This window comes from Lepidochelys kempii, chromosome 1 (genome assembly GCF_965140265.1).
Source record: "Lepidochelys kempii isolate rLepKem1 chromosome 1, rLepKem1.hap2, whole genome shotgun sequence".
In the NCBI taxonomy this organism is placed as follows: domain Eukaryota; kingdom Metazoa; phylum Chordata; order Testudines; family Cheloniidae; genus Lepidochelys; species Lepidochelys kempii.
This window is the reverse complement of record NC_133256.1, coordinates 26,675,545-26,702,812: the sequence shown is the minus strand read 5'-3', so window position 1 is coordinate 26,702,812 and position 27,268 is coordinate 26,675,545. Positions and strand designations below refer to the sequence as shown.

Here is a 27,268-nt window from a genome sequence, read left to right as displayed (position 1 = left end):
ATTCACTATTGGGTATGAGACACCAGGCATGTTTTTAGTATAGAACGGGACATATTAGCCTGAAAACCTGAAAGCCAGAAAATATAGGGCCGCTGCTTTTCACAATATAACGGTCTTCCCACTTTTCTGAAGATGAGATGACCTGGCACTATTAGCTAATGAGTGTCTCAGGCAAATATCTGCTCTCCACAAATACCCACAGAACTAAATGTACCTCTGCACTGGTTTTCTTTTAAATAAGTTTAGCGCTCATATAGGGACCAATAGACAGCCCTGAAACTGAAGTCCTCTGCTCGAACAAGCACACCACACAGGCAACTGCAATGTAACCTGCTCCAAACCATGCTATCTATGCACCTCATGCTGAGCCTGAAGATCTAACCAATTGAAAGAGGATGCCTCAGTCTCCATGCCTATTCAGTCCTTGACCCCACTCCTTACACTGTTAGGAAGGGCACTAGTTAGTGCCAGCCACAGTGGTGATCTTAATGATGTGAACAGCTGTTCTGTAGGAACTAGAATGAAACCATCAATTCATTTCACATAGGACACAGCCATTTCACACAGGACACTGAGCAACCAATATTTGTTTACTACTAACCAGGGCCAGTTTTGAACTGGAGGCGAACAACTCTATATAGTAGAGCCTTTCTTAAATAAATGGTTAATTGAAAATATCTTGCTTCATAACAAGTGTCACATACTTTACAGTTCTCTCCAACAAAGAAAGAAAACGATTGCCTTGTCAAGTCTCACTGTTTTTTAAACTGTGCCACGACCCATACTTTCCTCTCTCATTTCTTTCCACAGGGGTGAGCTACAATGTGCACTGGAAAGTGTTCAAAGTGCATTGGGGTCGTGTTATTCCCATTAGCTGTATGTGCCATAATCTCCAATCTTCTCCTGTACTTCCCCAATGGAAATGTTATAGAGCCCGACAAGATAACTGATTTGGTCTGGTTTTTCCATGGCATTCTTGGAGCTGGGATACTGGTAAGAGAGAAGTTTTGTCATTGTTGTTGTTGTTTTAATTATTTCAACTTTTTAAAGCTTATCAATGCCTCTGTCAATTCCAAATAACAATCCATGGGGGCTGCCTTTACATTTGTAGATGACACAACTTATCTGTGGGAAAAAGTTTAAAACTATCTGGGGTCTAAAACTGAGAAGGCATCTTTCCAGAGGGCAAAGGGGAAATCACCTATAGAAAGAAATATAACTTCTTTATGAAAATCCTGGTGTCCAAAGAAATTCCAAATTACAAATATTAGAGGAAACAAAAATGTTGGCTTTTCATTATTTAGGTAGTAAACACACACACAAGTTTCTTTCAGGCTCAATGTGTAAATTCAGCTTTAGGTTGTAAGTTCTCACATTTATTGAGTTGTGTTGCCTTGTTGCTCCTTCCATTGATTTTATTCTCACCTTTCATGAGGCACTGAAGCTTGTTTGGGCTTGCCCTTATTGGAGCTGTTGTCAAAATCAAGTAGTGCTGAACTGCTCCTCTATTTTGTGAGCACTGTTTGAGTTCCAAATAGCTGTTATGAAAATGGTTGAACTTTTTTTACTTTTGGTCATTTTTCTGTGAACATGTGTATGACCAGCTATTTGTCCACATGCATGTTTGGGGAATGCCTGTTCTTTGTGTGAATTCCCACAGTTGTATATGCATTGTGTTTGAATAGATTGTATGAAGTGCTTGTCCTTGTCTTTACATATTCAGTCATGCAATCAAGGAGCAGGAAAAAAAGCCATGCAACTGAGGTGATGAATCATATACCACAAATAACGAACAGTAAAGAGTCTAAGTGAATAGACCATACACACTAAATAGGCTGTCATCTCCTCACATAAAGGAGGAGATGAAATGTACTCCTCACTGAATATTTATGAACAACACATCCATAAAAATCAAAGTCTGTTCTCGGTAAGGCCCGGATCCAAAACCCACTGAACTTAATGGAAAAACTCCTATTAAGTATAATAGGCTTGGATCAGGCCCATATCTCACAAACAGAAAAATGAGTAAATTGTCTGCTATGAATAGCTTGCCTGGCTCTTCTTGTGTACCGTCCACCTACTCCATAGGCCTATCCCTCATGCTGAGTTCTGGATGTATGAACAGGGAATCTGAACAAAGATTAAAACTGTACCATAGGTACCTGTGAAAAATTCATACCATTCCAAGCCCAGGGGCCACTGGCTTTCAATGAAAGGAAAGACTAATGTTCAGCATGAGAGCCCTGTGTCACATTCAGAACATGACTTCTCTTGAGGGCTCTAATAAGGCTAGGCTGTGGCCAGGATGGTGCGCATCAAAAGTGGACACAGAGAGGGGAAGAGGCGTTTGCATTGATCTCCAAAACGCTGACAACCGCACTACGAGTAGTTATTGATCAGCAAAACAGTGCTGTTAAGTGTATATGTTTTCCATGAAATTATGTGATAGACTGAGAAAGAGGTGTGAATAGACAAAGTGTGGGAGAAGGGGAGTATTATCTCCACGTGACAGCAAGGGAACTGAAACATGAAGAAATTAAACAACTTGTTCAAGGTCGCATAGAAAGTCAGTCTCACACTGGGAACTGAATCCAGGCTCCTGTGTACCACGCCAGCACACAACCTTCCCATTTAGTAGCCAGCTTTGGCTCATTTCAACCTTGCTCTCTCCTTGTCTTCCATGGCTGCTTTTTAAAAGACATGCCCTTATAAAAACAGAACACAGACCTTTATTTTGCTTAAAACCCCTCAATTTCCTTAGTTTGCAAATTCAGACATTTAAGGAAACGCAGAATGACTCATTTGTTACGAGTACTCGATGCTGCAAACGTAGAATGGCACCATTGGGAAATGACTGAGACCCCGCAACACATAGACCCCCACCTCACTGGTGCCAGCGTACTGGCAAATTTTCATTCTAACCTCAAAAGGCAGGAAGATACAGATGCTCAGAAAAGCGAGACGCACCAAACAAGCCCTGCACTCCAAACAAATGAACTTGCTCCAAGCCGAGACAAAATAGCCCACTCACAGACTGGACAGGAGGCCTTCAAGGAAAAGGAGGGTAGTGAGGGAAGCAGGGCTGCTGATTCAGTAGATGGCACTCTTGCCTCTCAGTCAATACTCTAAAATGCCTGAGGAGGGTACTAGAGGACCCTGTGTTGCTGGGGTTGCACTGTTGACTACCTCATTGCACTTTTCGCAACAGGAGGATTTTTTAAATCCCAATGTCCTAGCCAAATTCCAACAGAAGTATTTTCATTCTGCTCACATAAATTCCCCACTGAGGTTCAGTTACAATGGACGTTATATTCTTCGCTTTCTGCCCATAGCACTTGTGGAAGTGTTGTGATGAGCTGTTAAAGGGATACTGTCAGGTTGAAATCTAGTCAGTTTAAAAAAAAAAGAGAGGTAATAGTAGTTTCAAGTACTCCACCTGCCCCCGAGTCCATCCCGCCTTCCATTCCCTTGCTAGACAGCCACAGTGAAATGCTTTTCTCTCCCATGTTCCTGCATGAAAAAGCTACACAAATGACAGTGGACTCAGCTATTTTATGAACATAAAGGGGGATTCTTTATTCTGGTTACTGGACACAGACAGACCATGTAGTTCTCCAACCTGTGTTGTCTAGGGCAGCGTTTCTCAAACTGGGGGTCCACGAGGGTACTCCAGGGGGTCTATGGGCCCCGCTGATCAACTCCTCCCTCAACTCTTCCCCCTCCCTCCCAGCACCTCCTGCACACCGGGGAACAGCTGTTCCCCTCTGGCGTGCAGGAGGCGCTAGGAGGGAGGGGAAGGAAGGGGAAGGGGAGCGTTTGGGGGAGGGGATGGAAAGAGGCAGGAAAGAGGAGGGGCATGGGTGGAGCAGGGGCAGGAAGAGGTGGGGAGGGGGAGGACCTTGGGGGAAGCTGTGGACTGGGGGCAGTGCTTGGGGCTGAGCGGGGGACTTGGGGGTCCCCAGCAAAATTTTAAATCAAAATTGGGATCCCCAAAACTAAAGTTTGAGAACCGCTGGTCTAAGGAGACCCTATGTGGCGTGATAGGACATCCTGCCATGGCACAGTCATGGACGGGACTGATGGCTACACCTTATCAACTTGACTCCAACTAATAATTACCATGGATCAAACTGAGCTGAGCTCAGAGACTGTTGACTGAATTGTGTTGTTTGCACCTTCCTGTGGTCTAACACAAAAGGTCAAATTCAGGGATGATGAGTAAAATGGTGCAATTTAAAGCCCCGCACTCTAGTTTAGGACCAGATTCTCAACTGGTGTAAACTGGTGTAAATCCACTGAAGTCAATGGAGCTACATTGGTTTACACTAGCTGCAAATCTGCCCTTCAGTCCCCTTAATACTGCACTGAACTTCCTTAGGCCTGGTCTACACTGGGGGCGGGGGATCGATTTAAGTTACACAACTTCAGCTACGTGAATAACGTAGCTGAAGTTGACATACTTAGAACTACTCACCGCAGTGTCTTCAGTGCGGTGAGTCAACTGCTGATGCTCCCCTGTCGACTCCACCTGCGCCTCTCGCTCCGGTGGAGTCACAGAGTCGACAGGAGAGTGCTCGGTGGTCGATTTATTGCTTCTAGACTAGACGCGACAAATCGACCCCCGCTGGATCGATCGCTGCCCACCAATCCAGCGGGTAGTGTAGACAAGCCCTTAGAGTCAGTTGGAATACCATAGACTACCTAAAGTCACTCTGCCAATGCGCAAGAGAGTCTCCATTGGTGTACCACACAGTGAAGAGCCAGGAGAAGCTAAAGTAGCTTCATCCTATGATCCCACTTAATTCACACGTTGTCCAACTAATGCTGAGTGTATGGAGACCTCGCACATTAATTCAATATGTGCTTAACTTACAGGTTATTCTGCCAGCATTTATGATGCTGGGTGCAGGTGGAGCTGGATGTTGTGCTAACAGATGTGGGGTAAGCAACAATTTACGTGCTGAAAAGGGCAACCACTATGATCCGTGAATAACGGCCCTTAAGTGGAAGCTGAGCAGATGGAAAGGCACAAAGCATGCAACCACTGACAGTCCAATCCTCCCAATACAGAAATAGGGCTTGACCTACAGAATCCCTGTGCTTAGCGTATGATTGATTGACCCCATCACAGAAGCAGCCTCATCTAGCAAGAATGTTAATATATTGGAGTGTTTATAGAAACTAGTATCTATCCCAAGGCCAGATTTGGAACATTTAGCCACAATAATAAGTGTAGAGTGGAGTGGGACAAAGTTGCACTACCCCACTCCAAGTAGAGCAAATCACTGCTCCAGTTTCCTGGTGCACAGGGGGAGTTGGCAAACTATACCATCCTCTAGGGTGGCACAGCCTAGCCCCTTTCCTGTGGCTGTTCATGTGAGGACAGTGCCAGGGTCCTGCCTCTCCTTCCTCCCTCGGGTGATGGGCTTTTCCATGGGTGCGTGGAGGGAGAAATCTCTGTGCTCCCCTATGTAACCCTTCTGCCCATCAGAGTTGGCAGCAACAAGGGCCGGGTTCAATATCTAGGGGTTCCATTCCAATAACACAATGCAAACCGGCTCGAGCCCCCACCCAGTGACCTGGGACAAATATATACCACCCCCACTGGGCGCCTCCAAGAGGCAATACTTCCCCTCTCGCAAGCACATAGTCTGAGTGTAGCAAAAGCCTTTTAATAACAGAGAAAAGCAAGGTGGCATTATGTTGGGGAAACACCACCAACAGGATTCATAACACAACCCATGAGCAAAAAAAAACCCACCCCAGGCAAATTGGGGCATGCCCTTTTCCCTTTGGTTCTTGAGTCCAGCAACCCCAAATCACCCAAAGTCCCAAAAGTCCAATGCCCCAAAAGTCTCTGTCCCTGGTCAGGGCAGCCCCAGAGTTCGAAAGTTTATCTGCAGAGCTTTACCTCCCAACCTGGGTGGAAATGGGACGGGGGTAAGAGGCACCTTACATGATCTGAAGCTGACCGCCCCATAGCTCCATAGCGGCGCTCCGCTCCGCCAGTCGCCCCACAAACTCCTTCGCTCAGCTGCGCTGCGCTCCGCCAGCCGCCCCACGAACTCCTTCGCTCAGCTGCGCGCCGCTCCGCCAGCCGCCCCACGAACTCCTTCGCTCAGCTCCGCTCCGCCAGCCGCCCCACGAACTCCTTCGCTCAGCTCCACGGCCCACAAGCAGCTCCTGCCATCCACACACTGCTCCGCGTCGAACTGCTTCACCAGCCGTCCCGCAAACTGCTCCACAATATATCTTCAAGCTCCCCCACTACTTAACACAACACTCAGTGATTTCAGCTCTTAGGTGAATTCAGCTTGTAGTAGGGGAGCCCCAGTGCTGGTGCACTGTCAGCCCAAAGTGAGCTCAGCAGCCTATAACTAGACTTCTAATGAAATCAAAATTAGCTCTGATATTCCACAGTGGAGAGAGGAGGAAGTGCAATTAGCATGTAAGGCCCTCACCAAGGGGCCCATGCCACCAAGTATTACTACTTGTCCCCAGCCTCTCTCCCTTCACACAGTTTTGGAACCCATGACCCTTGCCTAGCGAGTGCTACTTAGTTGATGGTGAATCCCTCCATCATAACAAAAGGCCACATACAGTTCCAAGCACAGTTCCCATAATCAGGGTAATAACAATTTATTCTTCCTGCCCCAATAACAGAGACACTGGGGATCCCACAGCAGCCAAAGTGACCATTTAGGCAGCTATGGTCTCATTCTAGGCATGGTGGGTGTGCCTATGCAAATGAGATCGGCCCCTGAAGTTCTTTTCCACAACTTGCCACACCTCACCACCAGATGTCAGGGTGGAGCTCATCCTGACACTGCTTACACCTAAATGCAGGGACTGGGGCTGTCCCTGACCCTTGTACCGAGCTGATGTGACAGCTGCCATCTTGTCCAACATACCAGGGAGTGAACAGGGTACCTACATCTAGAAGTGAAACCTGTTACAGGTTGAGCTAAAGCCAAGTCTCTCTAGCTGGGGCTGTAACAGACTCACATCTTCTGCAGGGCATCACTGAGGGGGACCTATAACCCACATCCTCTAGTGAGTTACACACCAGAGATGGAAAGGCTCTCTGTGCTCTCTCCACCCACCCACAGGCCAGGGAGAATTTGTCCCTCAAAAATTACAAACATGACAGAGCAAACAAACTGTGAGGGTATCTCAATTAATCTCCATGCCTTGTACATTAATTGTTGTTTCTGATGTACTGCGGTTTTCGTTAGCCAGGATAAACTGATTTAGAAATGTTTTTCTAGTCCAGTTCCTTGCTAGCAGTAGCCTGTAACTAGAACTGAGCAATAAAGTATTTTCATCAATACCTTTCAGTTTACATTTAGTAAGACTCATAATGAGATCATTCTACATTGTTAAGGTGCTTTACTAAATTTAAGGAATTTAATCTGATTTTAAGTAATTGCCTTTGATCTGACAAAGCATTGGATGGACATGGCAACAAGTCACAACCTAAGACATGGCCGTGTGTTCAGTTGCTCTGCAGTACGTGCTAAATCACAACAGGTGAAATAAGCTAAATGGGGCTCAGATCCACCAGAATTACTGGTGCACCCCAGACACAGCTGTTCCTCCAGTCTAGTCCCTCACCACCACCCCCAGCAGAATTTCAGACGGTTCCTCCCAGCACAACACTCAGGCTAGACAGACACTCCCTTCTAGCCCCATAGGATGTATTCTGGTTTTGTTCCCACTCCTGAGTCCTTGATCCCTCGGCCAGCTAAGACAATAAGAGGCATCTGACTGGCACCACTTAGCTCCACTATCCTTCCACTTGCTACTCTGCCACTGACTCACTACTGCATCCCTGACTGTGAGCTGAGATCCCAAGAGTCTGGCCTTAGCCTTCCCTACTCTGACAGCTGGTGCATACACACTTCAGCTTTACTGTTGTTATTATTTGTATTGTAGTAGAGCCCAAAGACCCCAATGTGGAATCAGACTCCATTGTGCTAAGCACTGTAAATGTATCTAGAATGAAAAGACAGTCCCTATCTCAAAGCGCTTACAAGCTAAATATAAGACAAGAGCCACTGATGACTATAACAAACAGTGGAAAAGGTGACAATCAGACTCTACAAGTAACTACATGGAGAAGAGATGGCTGATAGCAAACAGTTCTTTAATCTAGCAGAAAAAGGCATAACAAGAACCAGCGGCTGGCTGCTGAAGCTACACAAATTCAGACTAGAAATAAGGTACAAATTTATGAGGAAAGGTAACTGACACTTGGAACAGCTCACCTCGCCACGTGGTAGATTCTCCATCACTCGCAGTCTGAGTCAAGACTGGTTATATTTTTACAAGCTATTTTACAGCTTAAGCAGAAGTTATGGCTTGATGCAGAAATTAGATGGGGAGAAGCCCATGGTAACAGAGGGATGTTCTGACTAGTGTAATAAGCAACAGTCTCATTATACCAACAGCTCAGCCACTGTTGAGTGATTTATAAACACCGCAGCAGAGATGAGTTTTAAGGAGAGATTTGAAGGATGATATAAGGAAATGGCTCTGCAGATTTTTTACAGGGAGCTGGAATATTCAAAATTGGTTTGCCAGTGATTCACAAACAATGACAAGGGGCTTCAGCAATGGGGGGGAAAGTTTGTACAGTGGTTCGCATAATGGGGCCCTGATCCTCACTGGGGCCTTTGGGTGCTCCTGCAATACAAATGGTAAATAAGTATAAATCTATCTATCTATCTATCTATCTATCTATCCTTTTATTTGTCTTATTAAGTTCTCCATTTCCATCTGCAGTGATTTCTGCAGACTAATTATATGTTATGGAATGGATATTTCTGTTAATACATTTTAAATGATTGCCTTTTAACTTCATTAAATGCCCTTTTGTTCTTTCATTATGGGAACAGGTATAATAATTTTTGGAAAGTAACAACCTAGGTGAGCTTCTGTGTCCTGCAGGAGGGGGTGTCCTCCTCCAAAAACATCCTCACCACTATGCTATAATGAGAGGAAATCCCTCAAATATTTCCTGTAACAACAGGAGCATCATTATCTAGTAGTCCCTTAACCTGAGCCATTTATAAGAGGTATCAGTGCAGGGCTAGCCTGTACCCACTTCTCGCAGGGAAAGGGAGGGCTTAAGGGATCAGGCAAAAATCACAGTCTTTTGGCTTTTAGTGTGTAAGAACCAGGGGAGTCAGGTGTGAGCTGCAGCACTAGATCCTTCAACGGATCCCCCTACTGCCCACTAGCAAAGGTGGGTGGGTATAATGGGGAACTCAGCTTGGGACCTGTAAAAGGGAATAGGAGACATACTCAGGCCTGAGCTGCCCAACCATTCCTGGAGACATTGTGCCTAAAACAGCAGCACAGTCACCCCAGGAGCAGCCTCCAATGTCCTGCCCTTCCACTCCGCCCAATTAAGGGCAACAGCTTAAAGCCCACAATCTTGTCCATAATTTGGGTCTCCTGCCTCATGATGCAGAAGTAACATACCATAAAACTTCTGTGCTATATATCATAATGCACAAGGGGGCCTAATTAAGATTTGCAACCTCAATTCTGGCTTTTCCTAATTTCTGAAAAAAGAATGGGAGTACTTGTGGCACCTTAGAGACTAACCAATTTATTTGAGCATAAGCTTTCGTGAGCTACAGCTCACTTCATCGGATGCATTCAGTGGAAAATACAGTGGGGAGATTTATATACACAGAGAACATGAAACAATGGGTGTGATCACTCTCCTTACAGTGTGTATGATAACACCCATTGTTTCATGTTCTCTGTGTATATAAATCTCCCCACTGTATTTTCCACTGAATGCATCCGATGAAGTGAGCTGTAGCTCACGAAAGCTTATGCTCAAATAAATTGGTTAGTCTCTAAGGTGCCACAAGTACTCCTTTTCTTTTTGTGAATACAGACTAACACGGCTGCTACTCTGAAACCTAATTTCTGAGTGCTTGATGTTTCAATCTTGGCTGTAACGTTTTTGTAGCTTCCTACGTTTTTAAAAAAGCATACTGAAAAAATCACAGAAATTCCATCATGTGGAATCATAATAACCTTCACATGTTTCATCAATAGGTTTGGAACTGTTAGATCTACAACACAAACCTCTGCCATTTGACCTAAGGCAGTAACCAATAGCAGTAGTAGGTTGACATCCTCTATGTAGATCAGCCACTCAAGGAAAATGAGACACATTTTTACCAGTGGGTTTTACAGATGTTTGCTGACAGCAGAGAACATTGAAACTCAGGAATCCCAAGTTTGATTCCATGTTCTGGACTGGAGAGTTCTCCAGTGGCTAAAGACCTTTCCCCTTCTGCCCCCTCCTGTCTTAGTCTTCATCTCCCGCCCCAGCTTCTGTAAGTCTCCACCACAAAGCTACTTCCTTCTCCTCCACGCTGCCAAGGCACCAGCAACAGAAGCATTAAGATCACTGGACAATCTTCCTGGTGGCACCACAGCAGCCCCCCGTAGCTCCGAGGAGCAGCTGCAGGGAAATTCCTGCTCAGCCCCTGCAGCCCCAGCCTGGAGCACACTCAGTCCCGGTGGAAAAACAATGCATTTTCCCTCATGTTGTTCCTGGAATTGGCTGAACCATTTTATCCAAAACTTTCTAATAAATAAATCCAGGCTGAGCCAGGCACCCAGCATGGAAAATTGCATCCCAAATGGTTAAAGTTTGGCAAAGTTATAAGCAACCAAAAGTACATCTTATAACCGGACGTATTAGGCAGCCCTAATTAAAGGCACCACTGGTAGCACCACTTATCAAAGTTTTCCATATACAAACAGCAACCATATACTCTTAGATGATTAAAAGTGGCTGGCTGAGGGAACCCAGGAGATGCAGTGAATCAGTCTTATGCGCTGCCATCACTGGCGGATCTGCTATGGAACTCCAGGCAATTAAAGCCATGAAGGGGTAAACACCAGGGAAGGAGAAAAACTATGTGAGCTAAAGGACAATGCTATTATTTAAGTTAAGTGCTAATGTTGATTTATTTAATCCATGCCTGTTGGGTGAGGTGCTCTGTCCCCCTCTAGTGGCACCTAGATCACCTAGAGATTAATGAGTCTGCTACAGCCTTGGCTAGAAGCTTTTAACTCATGCAGTAGAGCAGTGGTCCTCAAACTTTTTACCTTGCGCCCCCTCTTATCCCTGTCCTCACCCCCCCGCCATGGAGGTGGGAGCGGGGCCATGGCTCCGGGAGGGTGGGGACATAGGCAGGAGTAAGGAGGCTGAGGCTGGGGCCACAGCTGGGGGTGGGAGTGGACCCTCGGTGGTTGGCTGACCCTTCGCCAGAGGCCGAGGCCTGCAGCCGAAACTGGGCACAGAGCCCCAGGCGCAGGGTGGGCAGCTAGGACCCCGGGCGCAGGGTCGGTAACCACGGCTGGGAGCCAATCCCTGGGCACGGGGCCAGCAGGCGGGACCCTGGGTGCAAGGCCAGGGCCAGAAGCAGAGCTGGACAGTGCTCCCTCCCCGCCCCCCTGTGGGGGCTGGTCCGAGCCCGAGTCTCACCCCCCCGAAACATTACTCTGCACCCCCCCTAGGGGGTGCACCCCCAGATTGTAGACCTCTCCAGTAGAGGGTCATGCACTAAGCTTTAGAGCAGAGGTGGGGAACCTTTTTTTTATCAGGGGCCTTTGACCCACAGAAAAAGTCAGTTGTGGGCTACACACAGTCCCGCAGGAGGGTGCAGAGGCTCAGGGCTTCCCCTAGGCTCTGGGGTGGGACCAGAAATGAGGGGTTCAGGGTGGAGGAGGGGGCTCCGGGCTGGGGTGGGGGGTTGGGGTGAGGGCTCTGGCTGGGGGTGCGGGCTCTGGGGTGGGGCTGGGGATGAGGGGTTTGGGGTTCAGGAGGGGGCTCTAGACTGGGTCCAAGGGGTTTGGAGTGCAAGAGCGGGCTCAGGGCTGGAGCAGGGAGTTGGGGTGCAGGAGGAAGTTCGGGGTGCAGGCTCCAGGAGGGAGTTTGGATGGGGGGGTTCCAACCTGGGACAGGGGGGTTGGGGTGCAGGTGGGAGTGGGGGGTCTGGAAGGGAGTTTGGGTGCAGGAGGGAGAGACTTGCAGCAGGTCAGATGAAATGAAGCAGTGGGCCAGATCCAGCCCACATGTCATAGGTTCCCTATCCCTGATTTAGAGGTCCCAGGTTGATCCCACCTGCCAATGACCAGGGTCTATCAGGGGTACATTGACACAAGAACAAATGGATATAAACTGGCCATCAACAAGTTTAGGCTTGAAATTAGACAAAGATTTCTAACTATCAGAGGAGTGAAGTTTGCCAGCAACTGGGAATGGGCGATAGGAGATGGATCACTTGATTATTACCTGTTCTGTTCCTTCCCTCTGGAGCACCTGGCATTGGCCACTGTCGAAAGACAGGGTACTGGGCTAGATGGACCTTTGGTCTGACCCACTGTGGCTGTTCTTAGGTTCTTATGTTCTGAAATAGCCTTCCAAGGGGAGCAGTGGGGGGCAAAAAAACTAACTGGCTTCAAAACTGAGCTTCATACATTTATGGAGGGGATGGTATGATTGCCTGCAATGGCATGTAGCCAATCTGCAACTGCTAGCAGCAAATATCTCCAATGGCCGATGATGGGACACTCGATGGGGAGTCTCTGAGTTACTACAGAGAATTATTTCCCAGGTGTCTGGCGGAGGGAGGGGGGAGGGTCTTGCCGACATGCTCAGGATCTAACTGATCACTGTATCTGGGGTGAGGATGGACTTTTCCCTCAGGTCAGATTAGGAGAGACCGGAGGGAGGTTTCGCCTTCCTCTGCAGCCAGGGGGATGGGTCACTTGATGGTTTCAACTTGTGTAAATGGGGGGTTCTCTGTAACTTGAGGTCTTTAAATTATGATTCGAGGACTTCAGTAACTCAGCCAGAGGTTCTGGGTCTATTACAGGAGGGGCTGGGTGAGGCTCTGTGGCCTGTGATGTGCAGGAGGTCAGCCTAGATGGTCACGATGGACTCTTCTCGCTTTACAGTCAGGGGAGCGAGCCTCCCAGCCCAGGTAGACAGACGCGCACTAGCTCTGCTCGAGCTAGCACGCTGGAAATAGTAGCACGGGCGGCAGCTCAGGCCAGGCCCCCGAGTCCAAGCTCTCCTGGCCCCCTGGTCTGGGCGTTGGTGCTAGCCTGAGCCATTGCCCATCCCGCAACAGCCACACTGCTATTCGAGCTCGTGCAAGTCTATCTACTTGGGCTGGAAGCACGCTCCCAGCTGCAGTGTAGACATACCCATCCAGTCCTATGTTCCTAAAGGTCTGGGCTTCACCCACCTCTGCAGGCAGGTGGGATGCAATTTGCACCTTTCTTCAGCCCAGGGGGTAGCTGCACCAGAGTTGGAAAGATTCAACAACTTCAAATTCCTGCAGCAGTGAAGCAGGCCCCAAATTACGGTTGTTATTTTTTATTGCCCAAAGTGCAAAACAGCTAAAGAGGGATTCCCTTTCCATTCACAGTCTGAGGTGTCCATAATACTCTGTGTCCATACAGATGATGTTCAGGGCCTTCTCCCTTTCAGATGCTGCTCTCTGTGTTGCTGGCTGTGCTGGGAGCTGCAGGAGGGGTATACTGTATGGTCATCTCATCCTTGGGACTGATTAGTGGGCCTCTTTGTGACACCGGTGATGGAGTATATATCTACCCTTTCCGGAATGACACACTGACGTAAGTATGAGGTACTGACTCTTCCAAACTGCAAGGGCCAATTTTTGCACCCTTCGAACAGCGGATCTAGGTTTTTCTGAACTGAATTGATGTTCTGCGCTATCAGATCCTGAATCTATATTATTCTGAGTGAGCAGGCCCCAGCCATCCTTCACTTGGTCCAACTTCTCTGGCCTATTCTCTGGGAAGCTGCCTGCTTTTGTTTTGGAGGACACAGGTGCTTTGTTTCCATTGCGCTATTGACCAGACTTGTGTGATGGCTGTGCGATACTTTTATGGGACTGTATGAGATTTGAGCCTTGACTCCTATTAAAGTCAAAGGGAGTCACATGGCTAAAACATCACACAGTTGGATGGAAATCTACCAAATTGAGCCCTCTCCCACATCCCTCTGAAAAGCAAAGCAAAAATCTCTTCATTGGCTTTTTGCAAGTTAACCCTGACAACATCTTGCAAAGTGGACTGGAGAATGCTGATCAGATATTGCAACAGATTATGGGCACATTTTTGATATTCTGTGGACTTTTGTATTTTGCCATTAAAATTGTCCTGAAACAAAACACAGGATCTTATGCAGGCAGCCATGTAATGCAAGCCTAATTCTCCACGGCCCTGCACCTTATGTTGTCATTTACACCTTTGCAAAGTATAAAATGCTACCAGACCACTGTGTTAGAGTTTTACATTCACTTTACGCTTTGCAAATGACTTCTAAAGATAGCAAGAAGGAGAGAATCAGGCCCAATCTTTGAGGTACAACTCGTAACAGATGAAGTCTTTTTGAAACACTCTTCATAATAAGTTGTCAATTATTTTTTCTATTTACAGAGACAATTATTTGTTTAATCAGACAACATGGAGCATTTGCAAAGAACCTGAAAACATTATTATGTGGAATATTGTCTTGTTTTCTCTTCTCTTGGGGATTAGTACAATTGAAGCTTTTCTTTGCTTTATTCAAGTCATCAATGGACTTATTGGATTCATATGTGGCACATGCATGAGGAAAAGAAAGGTGAGTATCTGATGTAAGATATCACAAAGTAAATATTATTTTTACTAGTTTTTATCAGACTTTACGATAATTTTAGCCCCACTTTTGACAGAACCACAGTAAATTGTCCTGATAGTGTATAATATCAGATATGTAAACAAATGATGCAAATCTCAAGGACTTTTTAAATAGTTGGACAAATAATAAAAAGTAATGCCCCGTTTAAAAAACATAACACTAGTTATTCCCACATGGAGAGGGGACAAAGGGTCTGATGCTGTGGTTATTTAGGACTACCTTTTCAAAAGCAACTAATGATTTGGGGAATCTCAATTTGCAGGTACTGAATTTGAGCTACATAAAAAGATCTGATTTTTAGACAATGCTTAGCACCCACCCTCTGAAAAGCAAGTGTCTCATGTTGGGCACTCAATAACTGAGGCACGCAAAGTCACTAGTCACTTTTCAAAATGCAGGGATTGAAGCCCATCTATGGACATACAGGTTTCAAGATTATGTTATCTGTGGGTTGTAATGAGGCAGAAATCTTTTTTTGGCTTGCAAGTCTCTTCTTTTGCAAGAAAAACACCTTTACATTTTGATTTCTCTCCACAAGGAGGTTGCTATTTATTTTAACTTAATAAGATTCCTGTAGCCAGCCTGATATCCATCTGGAACTTTAATTAACTTGACATTCTTTCCTTCCTTGTCTTTCAGACACATATTGCTGGAATGTAAATCACCTACAAAGAATGCTAGTGACAAGCATAGACCTGCGGGGATTCATGTATAATCATAATGTGTTGTGCTGTATTTGTGGGGGCAGAGGGACCCCAAGATGTTCAGGAGTTTCAAAACAACTCCAGAACATTTTATAAAGATATCTGGATGGGAGGGGGTGGATTAACTAGAACTTTTGAGGTCACAGATTCTTTTTTGTCTCCTCTAAGAACCCAGGCTAAGTCTCTGGTACTGGCAACATGATGCTGTCTTTTCAAGAGCGCCTGGCATATATAAACATTCAATCACAAACATTCTCCAATTAAAATTCACTGCTTACCCCGCAAGTGCTGCCCTGTGTAGCAAGCATGTCACTTTGAAGTTCTGACCGTTGTGTATGGAAACCTGGACTGAATGTAATCATTGCTAATATAAAGATTTATCAGCTGTACTGAACTCATCCATGCTGGTTGGATGTCTAAAGATGCTCATTAATGCTCCCCAAACCCTGTCCTGGCCCTGTGTAAAACTGGAATAGATTCTCTGGCAATGCTCTATCTATGTTTGCAGTGTTGTTGTAATCGTGTCGGTCCCAGTATATGAGAGAGACAAGGTGTGCGAGGTAATATCTTGTATTGGACCAACTTCAGTTGGTGAGGGACACAAGCTTTCGAGCGTACACAGAGCTCATCTTCAGGTCATGCTCTGTCTATTTCTATCCCTTTGGTACGTAAGCACTGGTCTTCAGTCAATACTGGGCTCAGAAAGGATATTTTCAGGACCTAGCAGTAGCGATGTTGCTTAATTAGGGCCAATATTTGTAGCACTGTGGAGGCCCGGTGTAGCAGGCAGCTGGCCAGTTTCTAACCTGCTTTAACCTCTGTGGAGCCAGCCTCCACTCACACTTCTGTGGGTGCTGTAGGAGGCTGTGGTGGTCTGTAAAGTGCCAATGCTGCACTGAAAATCAGCACTTCAAAGGTAATAATGTTGCACATTGGTAACCCTGGAGATGCATTTGCCCCAACATGCAAGGCATGTTATATAGTAACCAACTAGCCAATAACTAGTCTTATTGAACTATAAGGAGGAAAAAAAATTCAGACTCATTTCCAGGGGAGTCTGATATGCACATCCTAGTGTAGAACATATTCATATTCAGTATTTAGTTTTTTTAAATTGCACTTCTGATCATTCTTGTGCACGCTTTTCTGAGAAACTGAAGCTAGCCCTGAGAGGCACCAAATGGCATCATTCTCAGTGCTACAGCAAGCAATGATCCCACAAAGTGCTGAGTGTGAGATCAAGCCCTAAATGCTAAATCCATGTGATTGGTAAATTCCAGAAAGTCTGTGAATTCTTTGTCATTTTATTGGCCACTTCAAAGGCTAATTCCTACAATTGTCACTGATTCTTCTGCTTAAGACAAAAAGTAGTAAGATATTTTACATATATATCAGAAGCTCTTCAAAACTGCCTAACTGTAAAGTTAGGTTACTTTGGATCTGTTTTGCAAAAGGAGAAACCTTTGTTTCCTCTTTCAAAAATGTTTTTTGACTACTGCATTTGATCACACAAATGGACATTTTTCCCTGTCCCCTTGGGAATTTTCACACAGAAGTATCCGGTCACTCATGCTGTCACCTGATATATGCATGCAGATCCCTCATTCGAACAAATAAATGTCGGTTATGTTCAGGCAACAGGTGTATTTTAGGGGGTGCAGCTTAAGCACCAATATTTAAATTTTTGCCCATCATGTTTTAAAGCATATTCTCTTTAAAAAAAGCAAGAGAGAAATACACAGGTTGGCCAAGGTTTTCAAATACTAATAAAGGATGTGGATGCATCCAAATCCCGTAAGTAGCTCCAAAAGTTCCAGCTGTTCTATACAGTGAAGTATGCAAGGGGCTATGATCAGAGAGGAGGTTTACCGTACTACTGTCCCTTTTACTGCAGCAATCTTTTTATTTTAAAACTGATGAAAAGTGAAATAAAATGCAGCGTTGTCTTTGGCTAAATTGTGTAAATTTTATCCTTTCACTGCATGAAAATGCACTGCAGATTATCCCATGTTTAACAATTTAAATGGGTTGTTTATTGTCATGTCCTGAGAAATGTGCAGCTGCTGTAGAGTGACCTGTATGAACGTGCTTCTAGTGTATTAAACCCTTAGAGCTTGATTCTCAGTTACACTAAGGGGCCATGATGTCCCTGAGAATTCAGGCCTTTGTTCCTAGCAGTGCTTCACAGACAGTATGTGATCAAACGGTTCACAGCCACTGTGCTGCAGCCGTTAGTTTACACAGATAGAACCTGCTAGCAACCAGCTCCTTTCACCCACCTCTCCTCTTCATGCAGGTCCATGTGTCTGCCCCACCCTACACAAGCTGTCATGAAGGTCCTCTCCTAGGCCAGCTGGCCTGACTCCCTTGCACCACTCAACTCTCCAGACACGCCCTTAGTGCTGCTTGCTTCACTACTGCCTGCCTGCTTCTCTGGCTCCTGCAGCAGCAGCATCTACTGTCTGCCACTACCTCTCTGCTCTGGCTTCTGTCTGCTCCTGCTCCTAGACTCACCCTCCTCCATCACTCCAGCTCTGACACAGCCAATCATCACCCACCTGACCACCCCACACCCACTCTACCCCAACTAGCCTCCCACTGCTGCTATTTCCTCCCCACCTCCCAAGGAAACCAGAAGTTAACTGGCTGGAACAGGTTACTCTCTATTATGAAGAGCTGCCTCATTAGATGTTGTTTCTTCAAATGGGTTTCTGCAGTGGAAGCAAAGTAAGTGGACAGGCGGCTTGCTGCTGAGCGTTCGGTTGCAAAGAGGAGAGATGTTAGGCGAAAGCCTGTCTTGAATATGGGTCAGGCAGGAGCTTTGTCACAGAGGAACTGCTTTGTATGTGTAGTTGTGACAGTGAAACTTGGGAGAACTTATTGGAGCAGCGTTTTTAAGGAAAAGCTGCTTTGAAACTCATGTAAAGAAACAATAACTAATTAGACAACTCTTTATAAAACCCTATAATCTCTTACACTGCATCACAGCAAGCAGGAAGGAATAAAATAATCACTAACAAACTCTACTGAGCCTGTAGGAAAAACGTTAACTCTGTTAACAAGGGAACCCAGACTCTTGTCAGCTAGAACTGGGCAAATTGTTCATTGTGAATACAATTTCTTTGCAAATTTATCATTTTCTTCAGTTTGCAAATTATTCCTGTGCTGACCCTGATTTCTATCGCTTTATTCATTATTCATATGTATTTCTCAAGTAGTTTAGGCAAACCAATTTCAGCCTATCAGATATTCATGAGCAGTCTGCTAGGACTGGTCACTTCAGTCACATGGTATCATTTCTGCTCCCTGATTGGATGACTGAAACTTTTTAAACAGGAGGAGAATAGATGATGAAAAAAACACACTTCTAATGTTCTGATGAATATACAGACACTGTGGTCACTAGTTGGGAGTAGGGTTGCCAACCATCCCAGTCTCGCCGTGAATCTCCCAGAATCAGGCTCTATCTCCTGGAAGCTACTGAAGCCAAACCAGGAGATTTTAGGTGCTAAATGTCCGGCAGCACAGTGGGGTTAAGGCCGGCTCCCTGCCTCCCTTGACCCTGCACTGCTCCCGGAAGCAGCCAGCACGTTCCTGCAGGCCCTGGTGGGGGGCGGGGGGGGTCTCGGCATGCTGTCCCCACCCCGAGCGCCTACTTTGCAGTTCCCATTGGCCAGGAACTGCAGCCAATGGGAGCTGCGGAGCCAGCACCTGCAGACGGGGCAGTGCATGGAGCCTCCCTGACCCCCACCCCCTGCCTAGAAGCCGCTGCCAGAGGGATTTGCTGGTCACTTTTGGGAGCTGCCTGAGGTAAGTTCTGCCTAGCCGGAGCCCAGACCCCTCACCTCCTCCCACACCCCAACCCTCTGCCCCAGCCCAGAGCCTGCACCCAAACTCCCTCCCAGAGCCCGCACCTCCTCCACACGCCAACCCTCTGCCCCAGCCTGGTGAAAGTGAGTGAGGGTGGGGGAGAGTGAGCAACAGAGGGAGGGGGGATGGAGGAAGTGAGCGTGGGGCCTCAGAGAAGGGGCGGGAGAGGGGGCAGGGCAAGGGTGTTTGGGTTTGTGCAATTAGACAGGTGGCAACCCTAGTGGGGATGAAACCTAGGTCTTTTAGCACCAAACCCACAGGCTCTACCATTTTACCTGAAGGAGTAACTCCTTTAGCTGTGAGTATGCAGCAGGCTGTTATAATTGCTGGGGCCAGCAATTAGACACACACACACACCACAGCCAGTGCATTACACTCATATTTCTTAAACCTCCAGCAATCATGAATTTTAAATGAATTCCCAGTAACCACTCAAATACTTGAGAATGATTAATATTAGGGCCCTGTAAATGACAGTGAACCAAACCCAACACTTTTATTCACAAAAATATATGCCAAGTACTTTGTGGCTTATTTGACCAGCTCTTCTCCCAGCCCAGGAATAGTCTGTTAGAGCCAGACAACCAGATATCAAAAGGAAGATGGCAGCCCTTTGGTTCAGATAGTCAGAATCCACATGGCTGTTGAAGACAGTTTCTATGCCTCGGACAACTCCGAGTGCGATGTCATTATTAAGAACTGGTGTAGCCAGGAGATCAACCAAAATCCAAGCAATTCCCTCAGGTAAAGGGGTCAGGGAGGCAGATAAGTGATTACACAAGCATATATTTTGAGTGTGTGAGAGAGAGAATCCAGCAGACATGTGCCAGCTCCAGGGCTCCTGCTAACCTTAACAAGCCTAAAACATCCATCCTGATCAGCTCACGTAAACAGTCACTGAAGGTTTTGCTGCCTGGTGACCATCTCTATACTCAGGTCAGCCCAGCTTGTGCCAGCACTAAGGGAAAGAAACTGACATGTTTGGGCTCTAGAATAAGTAAGAAAAGCTAAGTGTATTTCTGTAATCTCTTTTCAGAGTAACAGCCGTGTTAGTCTGTATTCGCAAAAAGAAAAGGAGTGCTTGTGGCACCTTAGAGACTAACCAATTTATTTGAGCATAAGCTTTCATTCCACAGTATGCATCCGATGAAGTGAGCTGTAGCTCACGAAAGCTTATGCTCAAATAAATTGGCTAGTCTCTAAGGTGCCACAAGTCCTCCTTTTCTTTTTGTAATCTCTTTGTTACAAGTTCTCCTGCATTAGAGGTGTTTAATGTAACCTGTATGTTCTCATGTAGATCACTATTTGTTTGTCTTATCCACCATGGGATCATCTGTTTTACGAATATCTGTAAATATTAAATATTATTCTAAAGGTGTTTTCTAGTTTGATTTGTGCTAGGGTAACCAGATGTCCTGATTTTAAAGGGACAGTCACGATATTCAGGGCTTTTTCTTATGTAGGCATCTATTCTCCCCCATCACATTTACTATCTGGTCGCCCTAGATATTGATGGGAAACTTGGCTGTGATCATCTCCAAAGGGAGCTAGGGGACTGAGTAAGAACACAGTCCCCTGGGGTTTGCGTGTGTCTAGAGCTCAAGCCTTGAATAGCGTAGCTGAAGTTGACGTACTTACAGCTACTTACCACGGTGTCTTCACTGCAGTAGGTCAACTGCTGATGCTCCCCCATCGACTCCGCCTACGCTTCTCACTCCGGTGGAGTACCAGGGTCGACGGGAGAGCGCTCGGCGGTTAATTTATCACGTCTTCACTAGACGTGATAAATCATCCCCGGCTGGATCGATCGTACCATCCCCTCCATAAACTTATCAAGGTCAGTCTTGAAGCCAGTTAGGTTTTTTTCCCCCACTGATCCCCTTGGAAGGCTGTTCCAGAACTTCACTCCTCTGATGGTTAGAAACCTTCACCTAATATCAAGCCTAAACTTGTTGATGTCCGGTTTATATCCATTTGTTCTTGTGTCCACATTGGCACTTAACTTAAATAACCCCTCTCCCTCCCTGGTACTTATCCTTCTGGTGTATATATCTGTACTATGTTTTGTTAATAAACTATGTTGATGGAGTAGAGGTTGCATGGAATTACTGGGGACCCAAGAGGGAAACTGAGGCAATGAGCCACCTACTGGCCTGCCCCAGGCCACACATTTACAATACAGACCAAAGTGGGGGCGTGTAATCTAGAATTTATGGAGCAAGTGCTCAAGAAGATAACCAGATGCTTTGCATTGAGCATATGTGCACATTACAATGGAGGATAGGTGCCTCAGGTCAAATGGTAAGGATATATCTGTCTACATTAGGCGTTTATTATTCACTTCTCAGTGTCGTATCTCAGCACTCTATATAAAAGACTGAATAAAAGCATGTTCCATTCTGAATGGACTATACTTTTCTTGCTAGGCTGAAGCTCACCCACAGCTACATTAAGACTCGGAAATGCACTTGGAGAAAATAAAAGTTCCTAGAAGTGATTTGAGTCTTATGATTATTTATTAGTGATTTGGGCCTTATTCAATTCTATGGTCTGCACTGTACAGGAGATCAAACTAGATGATCACAATGATCCCTTGGGGCCTTAGACTCTATGATGTCCTTCTATTAACGGAACGTCAACCAGGAAGACTAATGCAGTCTCTATGCCATACTCAAGCCTCAAACTATACTGAAAGGGGCCAGGAACACCAGATATTACCCAAGCTGCGAGTTTCAGCGCTGTAACGTGCCGGTATAGACAGTGCACCAGCGCTGGGAGCTGCACCCCTCCAGGAGGTGGGTTTTTTAGAGCGCGCTTTAACGTTACCAGTGAAGACGTGCCCTTAGTCGAGAATTCTTGATTTAAGACCCCAATGCTTTCTTCTTTTCTGTTTAACTCTGAATATAGGCGACTCCTCTGTAGAAAGACTAAACAGAAGAACAGTGTGTATCTCTTCTTGAGTCTTTAATTTCGCCAATTTAGAAAACTTACTGTTTTATCATTTCTGTCCCTAGAACTTTCTTCTTCTCTCTCTTTGTGTCTTTGAGTGATATAAAGTTCCAAAATGTGTAGCCAATTCTGGTTAATCATCGTGTTTTACATATTTCTACAAACAAAAATGTGTTCTTATCATAGTCAGTCACTGCTGTCTTGGAGGCAAAAATCTGCATCTTCCTCCACTGTTTTTAGAGGGGCCCTTCCTTGTCTACTTTCTATTTGGACCTCAGATACATACCAACATGGTTTTCAAAGGACTAGACAGTTGCATGATGGTGTGTACAGCATCTGTAGCTATATAAGCCAGGCTACAGTTACAACAGCAATCATTCCTAATGTTTCAAGGCATAAACTGATCACTTACTTCCATTTAGGATCTCAAAGAACTTTATGAACATCAATGAATTACGCCTCATGGGAAGAGGGGAATAAATTTAATTCTCAATTTTATAGCTGGGAAAACTTGAGGCACACAGAACTGAAGTCACTTATCAAAGGGCACAGGCACACAGAAAATCAGTGGCAAAGCAGGGAACAGAAAGACTATCTTTTTCCTTTCAAATAGCTATGTAATATTACACAATTAAGTACATTATGGGAAGGTTATGTCTTCCTCTGAAGCAATTAATCTTGGTCACTGTTGGAAGCAGGATGTTGCTGGAATACATGAACATTGGTCTGTTCCAGTATTGCAAATCCTATGTTCCTACAATGTTTATTACTGACAATAAAACGTGTCGGGGTGCAAAGCCATCACTTGTGTGACAGCAATGAGGATGTTGTTACTGACTTTTAAACACATAAGATTTGTGTAGTGAGAAGCTCAACATATATCTCTGCTCCTCTGTGAGAAAAACATGACTCTGAAGCACTGACTTGTAGTTTATAATACAGTTGAACTTAAACAAGGCTTGGAGGCCAAATGTGGGTGGCCCAGACTGGTAATGGATATGGAAATGTCACCTGTAGGTCGCTGTGTCAAATTCAGACTAGCTCAGAGCTGACAGAATGTTCCTGCCATCCAATAGTTGCCTTGTGAAATGGATGTGAGGTCTCAGTCCAGTTCTTAGTAGTGGATAGGTGTCCAGATCTTAAAAATCATTATCACAATTAATGCTAATTGCCTAAGGTAATGACTTTACTTAGGGCTAAATTATGCCCTCCAAGGCACACACGCACATTGACTTCAAAAGATTAAAATCTGGCCTTTAATTTGACAAATTAGTTCACATTTCTACTGCTCTTTGAAAATGTAAATTGCTGTACAAATGCTAAGTATTCTTATGCAATAGACCCCTCAGCAAGCAAATCACCTGTGACTTACTTTTTCTCCTTGAGAGGCAATTTCATCCCAGCACAATGTGTTTCTCAGTTACATTTTTTTTTTAAACCTCACCTCCAATAACTACATTTTTTTCAGTTGTGTGTATGTACCAAACCCCACTGTGTGGCCAGATCCTTTAAATAAAATCTGCCTAGAGACAGTAAAAGTAGTAACATTAGGTCCTTAGCCCTCTCACTAAAAGTAGATCTTTGAGAGTTGTGTGAGTATATATGACTGTTCTACATGTGAACCAAATCTAAACAGTTACCATGCATGAGCACAGTAGTCACTTTTCCCACAAAGAAGTACTCATTGCCTTTTTTAAAAAAGGGTTAAAAGGTCACCTCTTGATTAAATAGAAAGGGAGGACGATACAGTACTTTAAATATTTTTTATTTGTTTTAAACATTAGCCACATTATTTATAGTCAGAAACCGCTCAGTTTAAGTTGTTTGAGGACATGGAAAGGAAAGAAAGTGTTTGGAGACCCCTCGGTTTTAATCTGGCCAGATGTGATAAAAACAGTCACTCTTGTTTGGAAAGCTGGTACAGCTCCAAGATAGAATGAATATTTACAGCTGTTTTATTAACGCCTAAGGCTCCATATCCTGCAATTGCCTCTGCTCACGGTCAGAGGCAGGGCCGTCCCTAGCCATTTTGGTGCCCCAGGCCTCTGCAGGGGGGACGGGGACGGATTGGCCCCAGGCCTCTGCGGGGGGGTGGGGGCGGGCGAGCTGGCCCCAGGCCTCTGCGGGGGTGGGCAGGAGCAGGCTTGGGGACAGGGGGGAAACCGCCCCCCAGCCTGAGCTGGCAGAGCGGGCTGGGGCCAGGTCTCTCCTCTTCCCGAAGCCCGTTGAGAGCAGGGTATGCCCAACCCCGCATTCACGGGGGGGCGGGAAGTGGAGTGACCCAGCCCGAGCCCGCTCCGCTCTGCTCCCCTGGCTCCCAGGCTTGGGCAGAGCAGCGGTGGGAAGACGCGGGGCTGGGGCAGAGCAGGGGCAGGGGCCATGGGGAAGAAGCAGAGCAGGGCCTGGAGCAGTATGCAGCTGCCTAGGGCACCAGGAAATTTGGTGCCCCACACTTCCTCGTGCCCTACACAGCTGCGTACTTTGCATATGGGTACGGACAGCCCTGGTCAGAGGAATCAAAGGCAGCTGAAAGATCTAAGAGAATCAGCCTGGACATTTGATTGTCCACCATGACCAGGAGGACATCATTACCCAGCATCACCCAGCTTATGCAGGGACAGCTGGCCCACTGCCCTTGTGAAGCAAATCACTGAAAATTAGAGTTGGCAAAAAAATTTCCATCAAAACTGTTTTTCAACAGAAAAATGGGGGTTTGATAAAAATTTTCTATTAAAAGTGGCTGCTTTCTGTCGAAAATTTAGATTTTTTTGTTGAAAATCTGAGCACCTAAAAACCAAAAAATTTCATCCAAACACAGAAATATTTTGATTTGCAAATGCTGCAGTGTAGTTCAGTTGCCTCATATTCCAATTCTCTTCTAGGGGCTGGGCTCCCTGTCCAGACTACATCTCCCATGATGCACCATGGTCAGTACTCCCATGATGCACTGCCTCCACTCTCCAAAAAGGGGATCATGATGAACAGCTCATAGAGAACAGGAGCTTGAGGCGCACAGACTACAGCTCCCACAAAGTACTGTGACAGCATTTCTAAATTAAAATATTTCAGTTTTGGCCAAAGTTTTCAAGTATTAAAATTTGCACCAAAACTAATTTCCATGGAAAATTTAGACTTTTTTTTCCATTTTCATTTTTCAATGTTTTCCAGGGTTGAGGAGACATTTTTAAATCAGCTCCGACAAAAATCTTCTCCAGCAGCAAGTCTAGTGTTTTCTTGTTGGCTTTTACCATATAGGAAGGATATGAATTCAGCTCCCAGCTTATTTTATCTCTATATTTGGCAATAGTGCAATTGCTATGACAAATTGGAGAGGGTTCAGAGAAGAGCCAGGATAATGAACAAAGAAGTAGAAAACACACTTTGTAGTGATAGACTAAAGGAACTCAATCTATTTAGCTTAACAAAGAGAAGATTAAGGGGTCACTTGATTACAGTCTATAACTAACTCCCTGGGAAACAAATATTTAATAATGGGGTCTTCAACCTAATAGAAAAAGGTATCACATCATCCAATGGCTAGAAGTTGAAGCTAGACAAATTTGGATTGGACATAAGGTATACATTTTAAAAAGTGAGAGTAATTAACCATTGGAACAACTTACCAACGGTCCTGGTGGATTCTCCATCACCGACAATTTTTAAATCATGATTGGATGTTTTTCTAAAAGATATGCTCTAGGTCAGGAATTATTTTGGGGAAGTTCTATGGCCTGTATTATGCAGCAGGTCAGACTAGATGATTACAATGGTCCCTTCTGGCCTTGGAATCTATGAATCTAGAAGTTATGTTTAAATACAGCAAATACAACTTCGTGACACAGAATTTAGATTTAATGCCCACACAGGTTGGATCTTGGTGACTTATCCAAAAAGTAACATGAAAATTCTTCACAGCAAGAAAAACTCGACTTAGTAAACAAGAGAAGACAGCCCACATTCACCAGGCTATTCATGACCTGGAACAGTTTCACTTTCTAGGACTTTGCAGATGCTATCGTGAATGTGAAAGTTAGTGCCTCTTAGTAACATACCACACTGAAAATGTATATTTAAAATGTACAGTATTTCTCACCTAGCTTTTTATACATTTAGGGCCAAATTCTGATACTCTTATTCAGGCTGAATAGTACCTGATTTTAATAAGATCACTAAAAGACTACAGTACTATTCGGTATCAGAATTTGGCCTTTAGGCTTTTTCTTTTTTAAATGAAAACAACCACACTATTTCTATTTGTACAAATCCCCCTGTCAGATTGAAGCAAAGTTTACACAAATCTTGCTTCCTCTGCTATTTCTAATGAATTTTTCATATTACAGTTTGATGTCAGATTCATCTGTTTTGTCAAAAATGTAGTTAAAAACCTCTCATATAATTGCACTTTGAACGCGTCTCTCGCTCAAACAAAATGTTTGCTGTTAGATTAGAATTTTTGGGCCACAAACCCAGCAGCATGAAGGACCTTGAACTGGCTTTCATTCTGCAATCAGGACAGCTTCATACTGCTTCCAGAATGTTTTGAGAACACTGTACACAGAGGGATTGCTGATGGACTGTTTACAGAATGCTATAATAAAAAATAAAAAAAACCCCAAGGTTCTCCCCAGGTCTTTCTCTTCAAGACTCTCCACATCCGCAATCAATGTACGTTAGTTCTTAGTGTGTATTGTTAAACTAAAGGTCATCTTTGAGCTGTGCCATGTGAGTTTCACAAAATTGCTGCCCCTTGATCTCTGCATGAGGTGATGTATTTGGAAGAAACTGTTAAGATGTTTCGGACTTATAAATTCCAGCTAAGAATGCAAATGAAGGACTGTTCAAAAAACAATCTTTGATATGATCCTGGCATCAAGGATCATATCTCAGTGGACAGAAGGAGAAAGACTGAAAGTCTACTGCCCAGAGCAGAATTTCAGCCACAGATCAACCAAAACGCTGACATCTAAACTATATAAATTACTCACATCCTACT

At 45.0% G+C, this 27,268-nt stretch overlaps 1 protein-coding gene across 1 annotated transcript; it reads left to right on the top strand.

Annotated features, from left to right (window-relative positions):
- The first annotated feature begins 822 nt into the window (after positions 1-822).
- Positions 823-15,412, top strand: LOC140900767 (transmembrane 4 L6 family member 1-like). The gene is made up of 5 exons (XM_073318595.1): positions 823-993; positions 4,876-4,941; positions 13,535-13,680; positions 14,509-14,695; positions 15,392-15,412. Exons 1-5 carry the CDS (start codon positions 823-825, stop codon positions 15,410-15,412), a joined length of 591 nt encoding a protein of 196 aa, XP_073174696.1.
- Positions 15,413-27,268: the final 11,856 nt, after the last annotated feature.

Excerpts from the sequence above, each read along its gene's own strand:
- LOC140900767 (XM_073318595.1), top strand. The coding sequence starts at position 823 with ATGTGCACTGGAAAGTGTTCAAAGTGCATTGGGGTCGTGTTATTCCCA. Across the intron at positions 994-4,875 it reads TTCTTGGAGCTGGGATACTG|GTTATTCTGCCAGCATTTAT; the intron begins GTAAGAGAGAAG and ends CTTAACTTACAG. Across the intron at positions 13,681-14,508 it reads TTCCGGAATGACACACTGAC|AGACAATTATTTGTTTAATC; the intron begins GTAAGTATGAGG and ends TTCTATTTACAG.